This window comes from Phaseolus vulgaris, chromosome 1 (genome assembly GCF_000499845.2).
Source record: "Phaseolus vulgaris cultivar G19833 chromosome 1, P. vulgaris v2.0, whole genome shotgun sequence".
In the NCBI taxonomy this organism is placed as follows: domain Eukaryota; kingdom Viridiplantae; phylum Streptophyta; class Magnoliopsida; order Fabales; family Fabaceae; genus Phaseolus; species Phaseolus vulgaris.
This window is the reverse complement of record NC_023759.2, coordinates 50203225-50219986: the sequence shown is the minus strand read 5'-3', so window position 1 is coordinate 50219986 and position 16762 is coordinate 50203225. Positions and strand designations below refer to the sequence as shown.

Here is a 16762-nt window from a genome sequence, read left to right as displayed (position 1 = left end):
TTCTTCTGTTCAAATTCAATTATTCCAGAGAAGTGATTTAAGACCTGTCAATTTTTTTGGCACAACGAAGTTGGTGATTTAGATCTTCCAACCAAAAACCAATTCATCAACTCATCAATAAATATTTTATCTTTAGAAATTGTACTGGCATGAGCAAGATCGAGACACGTGGAATTGATTGAGACTTCAGAAATTTGATCGAACCTTTAGAAATTCTCACGGTCGGCTTGACCAGCCGACCTATACACCCATTAACACTCAAACCAATGTCAGTGAAGTTAATCCGTCATTAAAGATTAGGTAATGCAACCCTAAGTGAGATTCACTTCACTAATCAGACCCAATAAGGTAAGTTCATTAAAATAATATAAATAGCACACATACCAAGGAGAAAGGTACGTCATTTATTACTGTGCACCTACCCGAATACTGATTATCCGCTTTACTGACTTGAGTGTCGGAGTGTCTTCGCAGGTACCTCATTCGGTGTTTGCCCGAGACAAAATGCCGAAGGAGAAGCACGGGGACGAGAAGAACCACAATTCATCACCCAACAACTTGTCCAATCGAAGAAGAAAAACGAAGACTTCAATAATTTTATAGGTCTCATCTTCCTAACAAAAAACGTAATACATTAAAAGTATACAATATAAAAATATGCTTTTCTATTGTTTGTTATTCAATAGAAGAAGATGTGAAATTTATCATTAAGACACTCTTAGTTCGTAGTAAAAATATGCTCTCTGTGTGGATTTAGCTAACTTTTTAAAAAAGCAAATAACCTAAAACACGGAACGCGTAGTTAATAAGTCAAACATTTGAGATTCCATTTTAGGTACATTTGATTGTTCTAAAATTGATTTGTGAGTATGAGGGAAAACAGGGACAAACAAAGATTTTGACTTCAATAATTTTGTCTCTGTCAATTCTTGCATCAGACGATGAAGATTTTAACAAAATCAGAGGCTAGAATAAGATATAACAAATAAACTGAGTGTATTTTGTGTGTCAGAATCCTATTTCCATTTCAAGTGAAAAACAATACATATATTTTGTAGAAACACAACGTGGAGTTGAAGCTAGAGACCGAAACCCCTTCACATAATGAAATTAGATTAGATTCTTGTTGCTTTAAAAATGAACCTTTTATAACCCAAAAAATCTTTTAGAACAAAACCTAAAAGAGAGTAAGAGAAGTGAAAAGATAAATAGAAAAACGTTTCACAAGTAGTGAAATAAAAAATTGTACTTATTCCTTGGATGGAATGGCATCAAAGCAACATCAATAATGTTTGTCCCGTAATCATACTTAAGATTTTTGATCAAATAAATTGAAACTTCACTCAAGATTAAAGGTGACATTATGAATTTTATCTTGAACATGAAATCTTCAGTTTTTTCTCATGATTTGAACTCTGAAAACTAGTAACTTACTGTGAAGCGAGAGACATTGGCCTTAAAAGTGAAAAAAATTGAAATTGGGGTGAGAGAGGCTCGAACTCTCGACCTCAGGATCACTCAGAAGCTATGAGACCTACGCGCTAGCCAACTGCGCCACCACCCCATTTGATATTGCATTGAAACAATATATAAATAAAATAAATAAATTAGTACGGCTACAATAGTTTTGGGGCGAACTAGGTCCATGGTTCACTGGTGGAGACGGACCTGTTTTGGGCCTTTTGGTTGATAAAGATGTCTTCTGTCATTTTATTAGATTGCTGATTCTCCGTATGTTTGTTTTGTTTTTAATAATTTATTTATTTTTATCTTCTGGATATTTATATTTGTAATTATCATAAAGTTCTGGATATATAAATTTAGAAATAATATGTCATTTCTGGATTTCGTCATAAGCAAACATAAATGAGTTTCGGATTTTGATCCTCAACACCACTTACAACACATCATCCCGGACATGAAAATTCATAACTCGTAACTCACTTATGGATATGACTATCTAGAAGTTTAAATGAAGCACGAAAATAACGTTTTGAATATCTAAATTCAGAGTATATAACAACTACTTACTGCATTCGTAAGGAAACATGAAGTGAAGAACAATGTGAATTTTAAATTTTATGTTAGGTGCATGTTTTTTATTAGATATTGAGTGTGATGAAATGAATTTTTCATTTTATTTTTATTTTTAAAAGAAGTATCTTTGAAAAATAAAATGTATGTGAACTACTATTAAATTTAATTTGGTACTTTTTATGCAAAGGCAGTGTTTTTGGTTTTTAAATCAGATAAATGAGTCCATGTAAATAAGTCCGGTTTTAAAAAATCGAAAAAATTGCCTCTTGAAGCATGATTTCCAATAAAAAAATATTTTAAAACATAAATTTGTTTTATTTGCAGTTTTATAATAGTAGAATCCGTGCTTTAAAGCATGATTTCAGTTTTTTCTTATTTTAAATATAACGTGTTATTTAAGAAAACAATCTAGCCATATCTTAAATTTCAAAATTAATCTCTATGGTGCAATTTAAATGTGATGAAACAGCATTATTGGAGGGGCTGGAGTTGCTGAAAGTAACAATAGTGGCAGACAGAATACAGTTCATGAAAACCACATCTGACTCACAAAAGATAACGTTAAAACTCTCTTTCCCTTCAAAATTAACCTTTTCAAACTACAATTAAAAAACCATTCACCAAAATTACTACTTTTATATCATCTTTTATAAATCATATGTACACACACTTTAATTACCAATATTTTTCCATTATGCATAAATAAACTTCCAAAAATTTAAATCATTCACCATTACTACCGCTTTGTTTTTCTAATCATAATAGTAATCATTGATGTGATAAGTAAATCAATGATTCTAAAAGGTATTAGAGATTCCAACAACCGTCCATGTTTAATTCATTCATGCACTTGAACCAAAAAACAACACAACAAATATCTTTAGTTTGATTCGATAGATGTTTTTGAAAGACAAAGCTACGTGTAACTGAAAATACTTGAATTAGCTTTAGAGCAAGGGCTCCCATGGCAAAAGTTCCCTTACCTTAGACTTCAGAAAAGGTTTCAAAGGAAGAATGACAAAGACAGTAGATGGAGTGTTTGTGAACTTCAATGCTTCAAAGATTCAATCTCAATTCAAATCTTTACTTCCCACCACTATAAAAAAATAATAATATTAAATACAAATTATTTTTAAACACAAAAAATAATTAATTGTTATATTGAATAAATTAGATACTATTTTAGATACTAAAAAAAATTAATTTTTAAATTAATTTCAATTATTGATAAATAGTTTCTAAAATAATATCTAATTAATCACCAAGATTTTTCTACCGAAGTTAAAATCTAAATAATTGGTAGTTAAAACATTGATAGCCAATTAGAAATCAATTTATAAACCATCTATCAATAATAAAAACATCAATAATAAAAACTAATTTAAAAACCATTTTTTTTAATCTTTAAAATAATATCTAATTTAATCCATATAATAATTAATAATTTTTTATCACTAAAATTTGTGTCTATTTAATAATTTTGTGTTACTCCATTACGTACTATGACTACCTCAAATAATTACTAATATTATTTTTGTATTGAACTTACGCATAAAATATAATCACATGAATATTTAAATAAATACTAATCAAACAATTTAAAATATTCTGATAATATATAAATAATAATCAATCAATCACAAAACTAATACAACGCGGACATTCTAAACATATAGTTTTAACACTTAACAAATATTGTTTATTAGGTGGTTATAATTTAATTATTTTTACAAAATAAAATAAAATTATAATTACATAATAATATATTCTTTCTGAGAAAACAAATTTTTTATTTGTGTAATAAAATGTTATTTAAATTTACTAATTATCTTATGAGTTAGTTTTACCAAACATTTTGAAGTTATTATTAAATTAGTTTGGAACTTATAACTCCAACCTTGAGTGTTGTGACGTAAAGAAAGCAAAAATGAATGACATGATTGGTATAATGCAAGAAAAGACTAAGAGGGTAGAAAACCATAAAGGTTTTACATAGGGAAGTTTAATGTATTTTGAAAGTTAACGAGAGGGATGAATTGATCGAGATGAAATGATGCATTTTGGATGAAGAAAAGAATTAGTGTTATTGTATAAGTTGATGAGTAATTTGATGGTGGTCCTGATCTTGTGTGAGTGCCAAACACAGATATATTTAAACGTTGACTAATGACTAAAAGTGTGCAATTTGAGGAGTGAAAACTCTCGGCTACAGCTGCTTCTGGGGCCATCTTTCTTTAACTTCCATCCATCAACAGAGGACTAGTTAAGGAATGTTCTAAAAATGAAAATCCACCAACCATCAATTCCATCCATCAAATAAACTTTTGAGCCTGGATTCGACCTATATGCTGCAAGGGAAGATAATAAAACCAGGACAAAATAATGCAAGGGTTTCAGATGATTTTGTTTTAGCATGTATGTGCTTCTACATGTACATTATAATTATAGGCTGCATTACCATAAAAAACAATCATATTTATTAATAATATAGAGATAAATATGTTTTTCAATCCCATATTATGTGTAGGGTGATGGATCTAATCTGACACTATAGGAAATATGTCGTTTTTGATCTATATGTCCGGTTATGGTGTTACTTTAATACAAGTCAAAGGATCTCGATTAATTAGTCTTAATGACTCAAGTAGGGCAGAACCATTACCATATTCAGAGAAGTCACTGACACAAAGATATCTCCTACATACTAGTTGAAGGTCCACTTACTTTTGACCACTTTGAATGTTAAAGACTTAAGATTGTATACTCATTTGTTTGAAACACTATGTTTTCGTACTATAAAGTAAATTTGATTGTTGTTGCGGTCACATAAAGGTTAAGATCGAGGAGATCATTCACTTTGAAAAGCGGAAGGATGAAGATTGATCCTCCTTCTTTTTTTCTATATATATCTATAGGATAAAATCATAAGCTACATGTTTATCTAACTCCTCTATAAAGAAGGCTTTTATGGTTGGTGTGAGACAAGAAGTTTCTAGTTTAAATTTAAATCTCTTAAGACTATTTAAATTAGTCTTTAACAAAACAAAATTATGTAAGAAACAAATTTAATAGTTTTTTTATTTATTTTTTATTACACGTGTTACTATACCATCAATATAGTCTCACATTGTTTAGAAGTCGAAATTAATAATAGTTTATATATTTTCTCCTCCTCCAACCTTAAATACAATGATTGATCATAAGAATGTTATCTTTTCTACCTAAGTTGGAACAACTTATATACAGAAAATATTAAGGATAAAACATGAAATTATACTGACAAAGATATAATTAACTTTTAATATTATTATAATAAATAGAGGAAGATCACAGGTATATATATATAGTGCATAACAGCAGGATTGAGGATTGATTGCGCGCATATTCCATAATCGTAGGGGGGTGGAAAAGTGTTAATTAATTAATTGTTGTTTAATGTTTGGAATCACGAGTGAGGAAATCTAAAAACTAGATTTGTGGGACAAGACATTATGTTTAATGTAATTTAAAGGATATGGTGTGGTTTGTCTTTTTCCGGCATAAGGTACTTGAATTGATGCTTTTTCCTGTGAAGGAATGGTTTCAAGGAAAGAGGGCCAAATAGTGCAGCCTTATTCGCGAGGATGCCTAAAGCTGTTCATCTTTTTGAGTTTACCCTTTAAATTGTAGGGCACTGCATGTTTTCCCAATTTAGACACCCAAACCCACTACCATTAATACAGGTTCTAATAATTATTAATGTAAAAACTTTGTTGTTAGTGTTATTTTAAACTCTTGAGAATTTTGGTAATTTTTTGAACTGAATCAATCTAAATTTTGAGGAGGGAAAAGAGAAAAAGAAAAGAGAGTGATGAGAAAAGGCATGATTGCTAAAGAGGAAGTGAAAGGTTTGTTCATTGGCATGGGCCCTAAAATGAAAGGTCAAAGGTCACGGCATCAAATCTAACACAAGGCCTGCCCCTAACAAATCTCCCAAAATCCGATGCCTAATCATTTGAGTTTTATTTAAATTTTCATAAAGTCTTCCAAAGTTTATTATTAGTGTAAAAAAGTGCACCCCTTTTGCCCCCATGGTTTTCCATGATTCATGTGCCTCACCTTTACAACAAGGGATTCAATTTTTCCATTTTATTTTTTTGAATCCCTCTCATGTCTCATCATTCATTTTTAAACCCAAAGGTGAAACGAAAAAGATCATGCATGATATATCAATCAATGAAATGAAAAAGATTACAAACTTTTCATGCAAAGGGACACCTCACTTTAGCCTCACAAATTATAACCATTTCGGTGAGTTTGAAGCACTAGACTCTCCATAATTTTTTCAACCCTTCAGAAAATTTTCATAACTGAACATTAATAAGAGTGGCTACAATGTGCTTCTTTTGTCACAATGATGTCAGACATAAAGATGAAATTCTCACACATTGCTTATCACCTCCCTTTCAAACCTAACTCCCTCTAGACGATTTAAATGCACTATCAAGAGTGGGGTAGACCATCGCATAGTATTATGAACTCTTAAACTTTTGACATGTCAATATCAGAATGTGCTTTGGATTAAATTAAAAGATATGTGGAAAGGCAAAGTCGTGTATTAGGTAAAATTAAGTGAGATTTAAGAGTTTGAAGGGTTAGGACATAGAATGGACGTAGGTGCATCAATGTTAATTAGTGCAAAGAGAGTACTTGTGAAGTTCAACCAACTAATAAACCATGGCATCAAAGTCTGATTCCATTGAGTGGTTTCTTACTTTCTTTCTACCTACACCAAGTACTTTTAAATTTATAGAGGTTCCTTGCAGATCCCACATGCATTAAATCCATCAAGATAAAAAGTCTTATTCATGAGTGTAATAGAACATGCACGCGTACCACTTTTCTTTTCTCTTTCCTTCTTCAGACTAATAAGCGTATGGTGCGAAATCGAAAACAGACAAAAAGTGATGGAGAGCTAAATCAATGCCCCCTTTTTCATTATCATTTTTTCACCCTTTTAATATATTCATAATTCATTATTTGTTCACCTGCCCACATCTTTCGCACATCATGCCTACATATTATCTAACTAATTATACGCATCAAATATTCCTCCTCAAATTCAATCAAAATTATCAAAAATAACAAACATTCAAATAAGCTTACTTTTGTGTCTGTAAATTGCAGTAGTTTATCAAGTCACTCACTGATATATACTTACCAAATATTGCTCATTTCATTAACGCAATAGTTCAAGAATCAAGAAATGATTATAAAAAATGGCAGATGATATTCATAACATAAATGTTTTGATAAGGAACCATAGTTTTAATGCAAATATAAATCACTTCCTTCAATAATGATCACATGGCAGGTTTTGATGCAATGTTTTCAAACTTTACTTGATCTTTTAGTATATAGTAACAAGAAGTGACTCAGATTTAGTTTGCTGATTTATCGGCTTAAACTTTTAAGAGAAAAAACAAAGCATGTGATTAATTATCAAACAGATTCATTCATCATGTGCTGAGAATTCAATGCAACAAATTGTTTAGTATATATAGTGTTTAAAATATATCATAAACAGGGAATGTTTTGAAAAAAAAATTGATTATTGAAGGTGTGAATGCATAGAGCTATCGATAATATATAATACACAATTGGCTTTCGTTTTGTTTATTTTAAAAGTTGTTTTTAAACTTGTGCTTTTGTTTTGTTAAGGAGCAGTGAGAATGAGAAACTGTTTTTTTTTTAAAAAATTTTTGAAATGTCTAAAAAAACACATGAACAAGTCTTTGATTTTGATATAAAACGAGATTGCGGCAACCTAGAATCCCCCAAATCTTGCCACAAATTACTCCTAGAATCTAGAATTTTATAATGACCGTGAAATTAAAAATTGGAAAAGAGAAATAAAGTGTGGATGAACAGAAGAAGAGTGCAAGGAGGAAGCGGACAAAATGGCAAACAAACATTAGAGGTAAAATCAGAATAGAAGGTGCGACAAAAACAGGAAAAGGAGAGGATATATACATACAGTCTTGTCTGTGTTGTTCTATCTATGCTGCACATTGTACATTCTCTGAACGATAATTTCACACAAGTCAAAACCAAAATCCATATACAGTGACATGAACACAAACTGATGCTGCCGTTTCTAGAGACACAGATTATGAAACAAACGTCCAAACGATCGAAACTTCACCAGGATTCTTTCGTGTGTGTATATATATTATGTGGCTGAGTGTGTATATCAATCAAAACCACAATTGAGATTTTTTGACGATAACATACAAAAAAAAGTAGAGAAAGACAAGGTAGTGCTACTTATTTACGCATAATTCTTCTAAAGGACACAAAAAAAGTGTTTGATTAATTTGATGGTCATGGTTAAGCTGAGGATAGCAATTACCCATATTCTGTCTCTCATCTCTCATGAATTAAAGCGTATGAAATTATATTTATGAATCTATCTGATCAACCCTTTTTACTTTGTTCATATTCTTTTCCCATTTGATGGTTGGTTCCTGCTCTAATCAGAAGAACAATTAATCCACGATTCGACCATACCTTCGCTTCTTGCAGCCACAGCACAATCCGGTGCTCCCTTCTCTCCATGAAAATCCGAAACACTGCTTCTGTAGTTTAAGGTGCCAGTGGCAGTGCCTCCACTCAGAGACCTCAAAACCCCTCCATCATTGCTGCCGCCAATTCTTTGGGCCTGGGCCCAGTCTGCTGAAGAAGGACCACGCATGTTGTTGTTTATGCTGATGTTGTTGTTGACCCTCGACAATGCTCCATCCGATGAAGAAGAAACCATGTTCATGTTTTGATGATGATGATGATGACCGCCAACGTGCGCATGCCTCAATCCCAGTTCTTCCAAGCCACTCATCTTAAGGTGCGAGTCCACAGTACCGGGCGTGATTTCCAAGGAGGGTTGTTGTTGTTGTGTTTTGGAACCAACAAGAACAGAAGAGTCGTTGTTCCCGAGAATGGATTGGAGGCTGAGAATTGGGTTGTGCATGTTTAGAGAGTGCTGCTGGTAGTGAATGGAGGCTGAACCGGAACCCGAATTGTTGTTCGAAGCCAAGGTGTTCAACATGGAAGAAAAGGAGTTGTTGTGTGGGATTGAAGAGGGTTGAGCTTGGACTTTGTGAGCAAAGGGGCGAAGAAGATAGGATGGTGTTTGTGTATGCGTTTGCGAAGAAGGTTGTTCTAAATGAGAGGAAGCGGATCTCAATAACACGGAGGAAGAAGCATTAGAAGAAGCAAAGAGATCCAACCTGGTTCTCGGGAAGGGTGAGGAAGTGAAAGGAGGAGCTGGGATGCCTGTAAATTCCTGAACCATGGCTCGGAAATTCGTGGTGTCCGTAGTGAGCACAGTAGTTGGTGCACGCCTAGAAGCTCTCGACCTCTTCTTCGGGTTTCGAACCACGTTGGTGTTGGCGTTGCCACTGTTTTGTTCAAATCCTCCTCGTGGAGAACCACTTTCCGGAGCAAGACTGGTGGGAAAAGCAGAAACAGCAGCGTTCACAGCTCCTCCTCCGCGTGTTTGACTTTGACCCGCCCCCAGCTGACTTAACAGAAAGCCTTGGTTGTTGCTGTTGTTGTGCGGGGAAGGTGAAGAAGAGCTAGGCATCAAGCCAGCGAGATCGGGTTCGGATCTGGCAACCGTGTTCCACACCATGTCAAGATTAAGGATTTGGGTTGCGTTGGGGTGCGACTGCGACCTTTGTGTTGGATCCAAGTAATTGGATAAAGGGTCGAAGACGTGGGTTTGGAAGGGAGCAGCAACGTGGGTTGTTAACGTTGCTAACGTTGTTAACGTTGTCGGTTGCGGCGGAGGAACCGGGTTGTTGTTGAGGAAGGCAGAGAGTGAGGAAGAGGATGAAGGGTCGGCGCGTGAATTGTAGTCGTCGTCCCCGGCGGTGCTGGAGGATTGCATACTGCCACTGTTGGGCGAATCCATGAGAGCCGAAAACGGAAAGACGTGAGAGATTTGGTTGAATGGTTATTGGTTATTATGAGTGAGTGGGAGAATGAGGTATATGGGTATGGGAGAAGAAGAGAGAAGAAGCATTAGAGAGAAAGAGAGATAGAGAGAGAGAGAGAAAGGGTGTTTATTTATTGTTATGTGGGATGAAAAGATATATAGATATAGAGTGTACCAACAACACCCACGTCTCGGAGGCTCTGATCTGCAAAAAGCCGTACAAGGTGTGTGGGTGTGCTCTCTTCTTGCCTCACTTTTACCTAATTTGTCTTTCACCAAAAGGGTGGAATGGAGGATACACGTAAACAAGGGTGTATTTAATACTACTCCCACTCTCCAGAGAGAAGCTGTGGGTTGGTTTCTCTGTTTGGATTGAGAAAGAGAGAGAAGTTGTGTTAGGGTTTCAGAAGTGAAACAGAAAGAGAAACAGAAAGAGAGAGTGTGAGTGTTTGTGTTTTGGGAAAAGGAGGGGCCGGGGGAAGAAGAAAAGGATGGTTCTCTAGCCTTTTCTTTCTCTTAAAAAACACCCTGCTTTGGCTTCTGCTTTCATCTGGAAATAAAATATCAGAGTGGGGTACCATGCTTCCAATGGTCAAAGTATGCGAGACTTGTGGTTCTCATTCATACCAACAAGAAAACAGATACTTAGAATTCAGGGAGAAGATATTATTATGAGTTGCTTGTCAAAATATGAATAGTTATTAGTGGTGTTAGAAGTAGAGTGATGCTGCTATGTATCCCAATCTGGACTCGTATTCATGGCAAAAAAAAGAAGAAATGAATGTGATTTAGATTTGACCCCTCGGTTTGTGATTTATTTATGTGATACCAGCTATGATCAGAGATAAAAAATGCATAAAAAAAGATAAAAGCTGAAGGAATCTTTCACAGTCTTCCTCTGCTAAAAGATGCAGAAGGAAAATCATGATATTTATCATGTAAGCCTATATATTCTGCTTTCAGATGATTGCTTTTCTGTAACATCTTTCTTGTGCTTCTCATTCTTCTATGTTGTTGTTGTTGTTCAATAGCTGAATCACTTCAACAACCATCCAAACTAAATACCAACGGAGCTGTTGCCTTTTATCATTATTATTATTATTATTATTTGCAGCTCCCATCCTCACCATTCAATAATAAATTAGATTTAATAATTTTCTAAATAATCAACTTGGTTTCAAGAATATGTAGCGGTCGTTGTCATTTGTACGTGTAATATTTATATGCTTTTTCCTTTTTCATACACCTATGGTCTGTATTTGCCCCCTATATTAATATATATATATAAAATATCATATAATATAGTGAAATCCATACCAAAACCAAACCATGTACACCCTTTCTCTCACGTCTTCTAGGTCTACACGTAATACATGAATGTAAGATAATTTAGTAACCAGAATTGTTTGAACCACTTTTCGCGCTAATGACTTATTCTGCTACCTCATTTTCAATTTGAGTTGGAACTTGCAATCTCATTTTAGCTTTTGTCGTATAAACGGTGTATGTAAGAAGTTAAGAAGTTAGAATTATGAGAACGATTATTTATTTTTTTAGTTGATCGATTTTTTTTTTCTTGAAATAATTTTCGTGTTATTCTTCTATTGATATATTTCTTGTTTTCGTCAACTTTATACCTAAATGATAAAAGACACTTTGATATTCAAGTGAGACTTTGATGTTCGGTACTCGATGTTATTAGCACTGAATGATGACATATCTAATTCTTAGAATCTGTGTCTATTTATATGATTATCATGGACTTTTTATTATTATACCAGATTAAAATTTTGGATCATAATTAAATAGTGTATTATCTAATATTTGATCACTGATTAATCTTGTTAATTTTCTGATTAAACGTAATGATGATTTTAAGTATGTCAATCAACGTTAACCGAGTATTAAACTTCCAAATGTCATAAGCACCCAACGGATAAAATATTGTTATGATGGAAATTTTATTGCAAATTACAGAAGAAGCTGGGAGAGAGGGTGTTGTGATTTCCCAATATATGTTACACCAATACATGAAAGTTTAGCCTTTTACTATAGTTTTAATTAAAAATGAAGTAGTTTTTGGTCTTACAAGGAGAAGCTTTTCAGAGTCCTTTAACGTGAACAGCATGGGCCCTGATATGATTTTCTGAATTCAAAATTTGTTTCTGATTAAAGATTTATCGTGGTTACATTTATTTGAAGTTCTTCTGTATTCAATGCCACAAACACGCATTTAAAGTAGATGAATATAGAACATAGCCTCACTGCGATCACTGAAAGCCTGGTAAAAAATGAAGCACCCAGAGAAGCAACGTGCTCAGACTCCGCCACTATTTTTTTTCTTTTCATTTTTCATTTTTCCTACTTGCTAGATAATAAACTTACTATATATAATAATATATGATTTAATAACATATAAAAATGTATTTATTTCTCTCATTTTTTATACAATTTTCTTTTTAGATCACTTTATTTTTCGTAAACATTTTTCCCTGGTTCTAAATACACATTATTTGAAAATGTTAACCATAACGATTTAACAATCACGTATATAATAAATGGCTATTATAATCCAGGCATATAATTGATTAGGTACGGTAAAACTAGTAATATTTTTTTTTAAAAGTTATATATCTAGAAACAAATTATGACCAAAACTGGTTATTAGATGACTGAGTTTGAAATTTTTAAAAAAATATAATTATACATATTTTACTGGTACGACCGGTCGAGTTGGTGACTCGGCCAGCTCGAGGACCAAACCGTGATCCAAACGATAGGGTCGATCACATCGCACACATGGCCGACTGACACATAATGCTCAAGTCAAAGGTTAACCGGATTAGCGAGACTAATTCATGGTTAAGGGTGACCTGACACAATCCTAATCGCAAACCAACTCCCTAACCTGACCCAACAGCGAAGGCCCATTGAATTAATATAAATAGCACGCATTTAAAGAAGAAAGGTACGTCATTATCTACAGTACTCTGATAGTCGAGTGCCAATACCCCATTAACTTGAGCGTTGAAGTGTTTTCTACAGATACCCACTCGCCAGAGAAGTCGGACGACCAAGAAGGCGAACGCATCAAAGAACATCAAGAATGTGAAACCGACCGAACACATCAACAAAAGCAATCGTTCTCCAGAACCCCAAACTCCAGACCCGTTCAAGAACACATATCATGTCATACATATATGATCATCTCTTCCTTTTATTATAATATGATCATTCATATATAAAATTATATAAGTTATATAAATAGTTCCATTTATCACGTGATAAGTTTTCTAAGATTTAAAGTATGATGATTTTATTTAAATGTTTTTTAATTAAGTTTATTTTTTTAATAAATAAGTTAGGCAAAATTGAAGGCTTCCCTAGCCGCCTTTGACCTATTTTATGGTGCATGGCCCAAGATCTTAGTTACCACTAATCACATTAACTAAATAATTAATAGCAGAACTTTGATTAGAGGAATAGTGCATTCAAAAACGGGGTATATTATTATGCAGCATTTTCAGAATCTAATTAAATATTGAAAGTAACCTTTATTTCGATATAATTTTAATCAATGATAAAGAAAATTGGTTTCATTAATTCCACAATTAGAATTATTTTTTGATAAAATATAATTTTTAAGTAACTATATTATTTATGTTAGTTGAAGATATAAAAGTGGTTTAAGTTGTATTATTATTAATTAATTGTATGTGGTGACGTACCCTCCACCTAGAAAGATAAGTGGTAAATGAAAAGAAAGATTGGGAAATGATGATGGGACCTCTAACCTCTAATCTCCATGGCCATTATTCAAGAATTCATGCTTCCAATCTTCCACACACTCAACATCTTCCTTCTCTCTTTCATTTTTCTTTATCCACCCTATCACAATAATCACCATTTTTGTTGCTCAGCACAAAACACAATAAATTAATTTAACTTTTAATTATTTGTTTTTGGATTTGGGGGCCTCATGCCCCTCCTCTATCTTCTCCCTGGATGCTTCCACCAAATTTACATCAAAATGCTTTTTCTTCCTTTCTCTTTACGATTCCTCTTGGCAGTGCCCTTTCAGCATATGCACCAACCAATTAAACAAACTAAGTATGATTGTAATATTAATTTGTATAAAGGGAAATTGGTTTTTCACTTTAATCCAAACTTTAGATATTTTAGATACTTGTAATAAGAAAATTATCGAAATAACTATCAGTTCACTACAAGAAAATCATCAAATAGAAACCAATTTTTAGAAATCAAAATAATTAGTTGCAATAGTAACTAAATTAGAGACCATTATAGAAACTAAAACAAAAATGAGTTTCTAAATTAGTTTCTATTATTGTTAAATAGTTTCTAAATTGGTATCTAATTAACAACCAAGGTTTTAACTACCAATTATTTAGTTTCTAAATTTGGTATCTAAAACCTTTGTTGCTAATTAGATACCAATTTAGAAACTATTTAACAATAATAGAAATTAATCTAGAAACCAATTTTTGTTTTAGTTTTTAAAATGGTATCTAATTTAGTTACTATTGCAACTAATTATTTTGGTCTCTAAAAATTGGTTTCTATTTCATGATTTTCTTGTAGTGGTTTTTTTATGCAACAAATTAATTTTTAGCGTTAATTATACTATAGTATTATAACATCTACGCTAACAACTTCCTAGTTTATACTGAAAATTTTTTTGACACGTAAATTTTTTTTACAATGATCAATTCTGATAGTTTTCTTACTACAAATACCTAAGTTTAAAGTTTGGACTAAATACGAAATCAATATCGCGTAAAAATAATGGACCAACAAAAAAAAATTAACTCTTTATTATATATTTTTCATATACTGCTAGAAAATTATTAAATAGAAACCATTTTTAGAGACAAAAAATAATTAGTTGCTATAATAACTAAATTATAAACTATTTTAGAGACTAAAAAATTATTATTTCTAAATTAGTTTTGATTGTTGATAAATAGTTTTTAAATTGGTATATAATTAGTTACCAAATATAATTATATTTAAGTTTTATAATTTTTCTTTCTTATTTGTTTCAAATAACCATTTCAAAATTCTTTTTTGGAGCCTTTCATTAAAGTCCAATTCTATTTTCCTTTTTTTTTTCTCCCTCTCTTTGCATTTTAAGTTTCCATGCATGTTTTTTCTTTTTCGTTTTCTAGCTCTTCTTTTTTAGATCCTGACTTGAATCTTTTTCTTCTTAATGAGATTCTACCTTGTAAATAATAGTTGATTAAATTCTACCTTGTAAATAATAGTTGATTAAATTCTACCTTGTAAATAATGTCAAGTTAAGGACCACACGCGAGAACACATTTAATTGGACTTTTATAAAAGACTAAACTTATTTTTGTTATGTAATCTCTTTAATCTTCATAATATTTCTTAGTTTGTATAGTTGATAGCTTTAATTTTTCTCAACTAGCTTAGAACTTTAATTGGTATTTTGGTTGTTTTGGAGTTAAAAGCTTAGATGTTTATAGTTTTGGAATTTTAACTCCATCACATTTCCCTCGATTTTAAGTTAATGTAAGTTAAGAAGAATTAGTTTAATTTATTTAATTGAGTTGATTTTTTTTATAAGAATTAAAAATATGATAATTTATTATATTGTTTTAAAAAATATATGTATTGATGATCCGAGTTATATAGACTAAAGGTGAGGAAAAATATCAATTTCTGTTTGCACCATATAATACCAACATACACCCAATCTACTATTGAAAATGACAAAAATACTATTCCTAAATGATGAAAATAACCTTACACAAAAAGAAGATCTAAATAAAAATTACTTCCAAAACCTTTTATTTGGAAATATTCCAAATTTTGATTTCCGGAACATATTTTTGAATTCCATAAATTTTTATTCATAATGCATTTTTAATTTTGTGTTTCGAATTTTTTTTTCATAATGTATTTTTTATTTTTGAAATTTACTTACTATTTCAGATTTTCAAATCCAGAATAAGGGTAATTGTGGAATTTAAAAAAATATATAGGATGTTAGTCAAAATTACATGTATTGATGATCCGAGTTATACATGAACCCAATCTACTATTGAAAATGACAAAAATGTCCTTCCTAAATTTTAAAAATAATGGGTATAAATAAAAATTACTTCCAAAACCTTTTATCCAGAAATATTTCAAATTTCGATTTCCGAAATATATTTTTGAATTTTGAGAAATTTTTATCCATAATGCATTTTTAATTTTGTGTTCTTAATTTTTTTTTCCAGAATTTTTGAATTTTATTTACTATTATGAATTTTCAAATTTGGAATAAGGATAATTTTGGAATTTAAAAAAAATATAAGATGCAATATGGTGTAGGAAGAAATTGCCATGAAAAAGTTGACGTGATCACGACCCAATTTGATGTATAAATATGAGGTGCACTAAACTCTCCTTTATCCATAAAGTTGACAAATGACCCAACAATTGAGGTTGTTATAACTTACAGTGTTGGATTGGTAAAGCGAGAAAAGTGTGAAATTCAATTGTCTTCTTATTTCCTTGTAATTTTCTAAATAAAGTATTGCAATTTCTAAAATTTTAGAGATACATGCAAGGTTTATCATCGAGTTTCTATTATTTTGATCCATATAACTTACTCCTTTTATTATTTTTTGGAGTTTGTTTCTTTTGTCGGAAGAGAGAGAACACAAAGCAATTTTCTTTTATCTCCTGCCTTCCGCTTTGGTCACTGTTTGGAGGGTG

At 31.9% G+C, this 16762-nt stretch overlaps 1 protein-coding gene and 1 non-coding gene across 2 annotated transcripts; both read right to left on the bottom strand.

The window, feature by feature from the left end:
• Nucleotides 1-1479: 1479 nt before the first annotated feature.
• Nucleotides 1480-1564, bottom strand: TRNAM-CAU (transfer RNA methionine (anticodon CAU)). The gene is given in 2 exon segments: nt 1480-1515; nt 1527-1564. It is a non-coding gene; the product is annotated as a tRNA-Met (tRNA).
• A 6413-nt stretch (nt 1565-7977) lies between these two features.
• Nucleotides 7978-11100, bottom strand: LOC137815154 (uncharacterized). Its single transcript, XM_068618218.1, has one exon. The coding sequence runs from the start codon at nt 9986-9988 to the stop codon at nt 8549-8551; it is 1440 nt and encodes a 479-aa protein (XP_068474319.1). The 5' UTR covers nt 9989-11100; the 3' UTR covers nt 7978-8548.
• Nucleotides 11101-16762: the final 5662 nt, after the last annotated feature.